Raw genomic sequence first — 5664 nt, 5'->3', positions numbered from 1 at the left:
ATCACTAGAGAAGCGTTAGTAAACCATGATAAGATACCACCTCAATCTTTAAAAAAGGGCATATATATTCATTCCAAAAGGTAAAAGGGTGTGTTGGGAAGGATGTAGCAAAAACAGACCCCTGTACCCAGTTGGTAGGAATGTAAATTGGTGCAGTCATTAGCCCTCCAGTGGTATGGAGGTCTTTCCTCTAATTAAAATTAGAACTACCATATGGACCCAGCAATTTCATTTTGGACATACATAAGATAAGAAATCAACATGTCCAAAATGTGTCTTCACTACCACGTTCATTACGGCATCCATCCCAATAGCCAAGGCATGGAATAAAGAAAATACGGGACACATACACAATGGAATGTGATTCAGCCCTGGTGTGGTTTGGATCTAGAAAGTCCCCCAAAGGCTCATGTGTTGATGGCTTTATCCCCAGTGCAGCAATGCTCAGAGGTAGGGCCCTTGGGAAATAATTGAATCATGAGAGTTTTGACCTCATCTATTGATGGATTAACAATTTGATGGCAATAATGGGAGGTGTTGGAAACTGTAGGAGGTGGGGCCTAGGTGGGTCAATGTGGGTGTATCCTGGAAGGGTTTATCTTATCCCTGACCCATTTTCCCCATTCTCCTTTTCATGGCTACTATGAGGTGAGCAGCTTTCCTCTGCCACACCCTTCCGCCATGATGTTTCCATCTCAGAACCAGCCAACCATGGGCTGAAACCTCTGAAACCATGAGCCCAAGTCAACCTTTCCTCCTCAATTGTTTTTCTTGGGTATTTTGTTGACTAACACTTAACATTAAAAAAAGAAAGAAAGAAAAATGGATTGATTCTGTTGTCTGTGAAGAGCATAAATAAACGTGGAGGAAATTGTGCTAAGTGAAATAAGCCAGGCATAGAAAGACAAGGTGTGCATGGCCTCACTTACAGGTGGAATCTAAAAGAAATCTAACGCATCCATGCAGAGAGTAGAAGGGTGGTTACCAGGGACTGGGAGCAGGGGAGAAAATGGGGGCATGGTAAAAAAAAAAAAAAAAGAGGAAGAGGAGGGGGAGAGGAGGGGAAAGGGGAAGGAAATCAAAGCTCTCCTGGGCCACAGAGAGCACTTTGTAGGTGCTGCTGTTCTGCACATGAGAGGTGCTTCACAGTGACTGTTCCCTTCGCTATCTCCACCAGGTGAGCTATAGGGAGCAGTGGCACTTGCATCCAGAGCATGTCTGGGCTCAAGTTAGACGTGAGAAGTGGCACTGGGGAACCACAGCAGTATAAGGAGCATAGGGGGCCTACAGGCTACAAGGCCATGAAGGAAGCTTTGGCCTGGCCTGAGTGATGGTTGAGGGTGAGGAGTAGGGGCCTAAATTGCTGCAGCAGGCCTTGCAAAGGGCCCCAGTCAACCTCACCCTGGGGGAGGGAGAGAAAGAGGCTGGAGGCTGGAGGCTGCAGAATTCCTGAGAAGAACTGGGCAGTCAGGTCGGGCAGCTGACTGAGGAGTCACCATGGCCTTGGGGAGCTTCTAGAAGGCACAGGTCCTTTGTATCTGGCTTCCCTCCTCCTTGGTTGCCCAGGATGAAGGACAAGATGGAGTTTGCTCTGGAAAGGCCCCACTACTGGGAATTCCCAGCACAGCTCTTGGATCAACTCTGTTCCCAGGGATTCCTAGCATGTCCCCTGGCTTTAGCCAAGGGCCCCGAAGGCTGTTGGGAGGTGGTGGTGGCTGCACTGGGCCTTGCCTTCAGCAGCAGCTTTAGTAGGCTGGCAACATGGAAAGGCAGGGACGGCATGGTCAGAACACAGACTGTGGTCCAGGCGTCCTGGGAAGAACCTGCTTAGCCACTTCCCAACTCTGTGGACCCAGGCTGAGTATTTCTCTGTGCCTACCCTCCTGACTGGTAAGGGAGATCGGAGTTAACCACAATGTCTACTTCACCTGACTGTTGTGAGTTGCATGTGCCAAATGTTCAGAATGGTGTCCAGGATATAGCAAATGCTCAATTAATGTTGGCTACTATTAGTACTCCTTGGGGCCACTGGGCTGGGGAGGGGAAAGGAAGGTCTTCTAGTTGGAGCTGGCCAGATGGCTCCCAGGAGGCCAAGAGCAGAGTGGGAGCTTAGAGAAGAGAAGATCTTTGTCTTCTGAGAAGGCCACTGGCAGAGCCAGCCCTGGTGTGGGCCTGGGAAGGGCACAGGTGACCTCCCTTCATTGCTCCTCCCATTGTCCTCACCCCTGTCAGGAGTACAGAAGCTGGCTCTGACGTGGGGGTCCCGGAGCTCAGCCTGAGGGTCTTACAAGCCTGGGTTGCTCTGTGAGGTCATGTGACTCTCCACCTGAGCTTTGCTCCCTCATCTATGATATGGGGCTTAATGAATCAGCTCTTTGGGCTTGGGAAGTTCTGCCAGTTATCTTCTGTCCAACCTTGCCCTCAACCCATGCAGCTTCCCAAGATGTTCCAATGGACAAACAGACACTTGGCTCCATGTGAATGGAGAGTTTATTCAGGAGCAGGGAACCCTGGGGGCCAAACGCTTCTCAATCTTGTGTCCCATTGCTTTGCACCTGATTGAGCTGCTCTAGCCTGGGAGGGTGGTGACGACTGTAGTGGCCAGGAGCCTCTGCTTGAGTGTGAGGGGCCAGGCATCCAGGGTGAGCTCAAGGCTCCCAGGGACATCTCAGCAACCGGTGCAGGCGACATTTACACACAGCTCACAGTCATCATTGGCGATGGTCCCTGGGCATGAAAGAAAGACAGTCAGCTGACCCTAACCCTGGATCTGGAAGGTGGGTGGCCACAGGGGAGCTGCTGGACAGACTGCAGAGAGGGACTGTGTAGGAGGGGACCCGGCACCTTCTTCACAGAATGGGCACAGGGAGCTTTGGAAGTAGTGAGCTGGTCCCCATCCCAGGTGCTCTCCTTCCAAGCAGGGACTGGGCAGGGGACTTTGGTCTGTGCCCTTTTCTTGTCTGCTCCGTGGACAGCTAAACCTTTCAAAGGTACATAGGAGGGAAGGTGGACAAAGGAGGGACACGGGGACCGGCCCAGAACAGGCTCAGCAAAATGCCTGCCAGTCACTGTGTTCCGCTGCCTGGCTCTGCCTCGTCCCACTGCTGTCAGCTCAGCCACCACCTCCCCTTGGAAGCTTTTTGGACCCTTGTCCCATCAGGTGTGAGGACTGGGCTCTTCTGCTGCTTTCCCATGCACTCACTGTGTGTTCAGGGGGCTGTGAAGGCTTTGGGGGACTCCCTGGGACTAAGGGGGCTCCTGGCCTGTCTCACTGTGCCCAGACGGGGGCCGTCCTGGGGCGGGGGGGTTGGGTACTTGAACCTCCCTCTCTGTAGCCACAGGAGCTTAACAGAAAGAACCTGTGGAGGAGGAGCTGGGATGGTGGAGGCGGCAGGAGGGGCAGGAGGTGTGCAGGGATGGGGGCACCTACTCAAGGTCTGGAAGATACTGGCGGCTTCCTGGGAGGTGCAGACGGGCCGGAGGTCCTGGGGCAGAGCTGGGTGGTGGCACACAGAGGGCAGGAGGCTCTTGGTTTGCAGGTGAGGGCTGGGCTCCTGCTGCCCCTCCAGGGCGCTCAACTTCTTCACCGACTCCAGCTGGACCTCGAAGCCTTGGTACTGGGGGTGGGTGTCGGGGAGATGGGAGGAGGTCAGGCCTTGGACCAGGGCAGGCACTTGACCCCATAGGTCTTCTGGCCCCTTCCCTGTCTTGATGGAAAGTCCAGAACACACGGGAAAGGGCAACCTGGGTGGAGGAAGCAGCCCTTGGCTCCCCACTATGCTGCTGGCCGGGAGGGCCTGGTGAGGTCTACACAGAGCTTTGGAGCGTGCTGGCTCAAGGTAGGGATGTCAGAGATGAGGGACCCTGGTTCCAATCCCAGCTGTGTTCTGGACTGGCTAACTTTCTCTTCCCACATCTAAGCCTCCGCTCCCTTATCTGACATTCCTTTAGGGATCCTGGTTCTGGGACATAATCACTAACAGGTCACTCTCCTTGAACTCACAGGGCAATAATGCCAACTCCAAGTTAACCAGAGGGACTCACCTTGATGTAGACTGACTGTGTGCTCTGCAGCAGAAGCAGGAGACCCACAGCTGCCCCCAGCAGGTGCCCCAACACAGTCCTGCTGTCCATCTCTGTCCTTTTGTGTTCTCGCTGCTGCTGTCCCTCTGGCTCCCACCGGCTTCCCTGGCTAGCAGCTCTTTATAGGCCAAGCTCTAGAGCCCTGGTCACTCATTAACTGGCCAGCTGGGGTGGGGTTGACAGAAATTTGGCTCTCTGACAAGCCCAGAGCTGATTCCCAGGCAGGGGATTGGGGATGATGACCAGGGGACGCCCAGAGCACACAGGAACATGGTGGGGCTGGGTCAGCTGCCTGCCTGGGCAGGGTTCTCTGTGAAGGTCGCAGACCACTGCACTTTCCCCCACTCCTTGGCACCTGCAGTAGTGGAAAGACAGGGGAACCATCTCACAGACATGGAGAGTAAGGTTCCTGAGATGAAGCAATTTGTCCCAGGTCACAGACCTAACCAATGGCAGAGAGACTACAGCCAGCTCTTTATGGCCCACGTCAGCCACAGTTCTTTCTCTGTGAAAGGTGCACAGGGGCAGAAGTGCCAGGTCAAGGTGGGCAGATACAGCGCTAATGTCAGGGTGCTCCAGCCCTGATGCCCTCAAAACCACCACATCTCCCACTCCTCTCCCCAGTCCTAATGAAGGACCATCCTTCTGTCCAGGTCTTGCCCAGGCCTCTACCTGCTGTCTCCTACCTGTGCCTGGTGCCCTTGGCTTCATGTGACCCATCTGTCCTGTCCGTCCCTTTCAGAACCCAACATCCTAACCCAGCATGGAAGAAAGAGCGCTTGGCTTGCGGCTCTGTGATCCTGGGAGTCTCATCAATTCTGACTAAACCTTCATTTCCTCCTCCATCACGTGGACATAAAAAAAAAAAACCCACGGCTGAAGGGTGTTATGAGTGCGAGGGGGCTCCAGTCACCTGAGTCACCCTCGTGTCCCGGGTAGCACACTGTAGCAGGTTCCTCACTCTCACAACTACCTTCTAGGCAATGGGTAACTCACTGCCTCAGTGGCCGAAGGTTGGGTCAGAGAGAAGAGGGCAAAGTCTATAAGGGTGATATCACCATGGCCAGCTCAGGTGGCTGTCAACAGTGGCAGGGCCAGGACTCAGATCTGCCAGGCACCCCATGCATGATCTTGGCTCCCATGGCCCATCTTGGATTCCAAGATCCCACTCCAACTTGGTGGCTAAAACCTGCTCTATCACGCCAGCCCGACTGACATATGCCTAATACCATGGCACGTTTTCACCGATGCAGTCCATCTGCTGGAAATGCCCATCATCTCATTTTTATCTTGGATTGAGATGGAAAACAATCTCAAGTGAACTTTGGAATTTCCTATGTCTTCCTTTGAATGCAAACTTCAGCCTTTATGAATAGACTTGACATGCTTTCATGTCTGTAAAATTAAAAGGATCATGAGACAACAATAACTTTCATTTCTTGAGGGCTGTGTGCCAGGTGCAATGCTGTAGAACAGCATAATCCCATTTAATCCTAGGGGATGGGTGTAACGATTGTCTCCATTTTATAAACAAGTAGCCTGAGGCCTGTGAGGCACCCCGTTTGTTTCTCTGTGGGAATA

General features: G+C 53.1%; 1 protein-coding gene across 1 annotated transcript; it reads right to left on the bottom strand.

Annotated features, from left to right (window-relative positions):
- Positions 1–2501: 2501 nt before the first annotated feature.
- Positions 2502–4165, bottom strand: Guca2b (guanylate cyclase activator 2B). Its single transcript, XM_027937044.2, has 3 exons — positions 4045–4165; positions 3431–3617; positions 2502–2727 (listed from the first exon to the last, which is right to left on the bottom strand). The coding sequence occupies exons 1-3, from the start codon at positions 4132–4134 to the stop codon at positions 2669–2671; spliced, it is 336 nt and encodes a 111-aa protein (XP_027792845.2). The 5' UTR covers positions 4135–4165; the 3' UTR covers positions 2502–2668.
- Positions 4166–5664: the final 1499 nt, after the last annotated feature.

The sequence above is a fragment of the Marmota flaviventris genome, chromosome 10 (genome assembly GCF_047511675.1).
Source record: "Marmota flaviventris isolate mMarFla1 chromosome 10, mMarFla1.hap1, whole genome shotgun sequence".
Taxonomy (NCBI): domain Eukaryota; kingdom Metazoa; phylum Chordata; class Mammalia; order Rodentia; family Sciuridae; genus Marmota; species Marmota flaviventris.
This window is presented reverse-complemented; position numbering and strand designations above follow the sequence as displayed.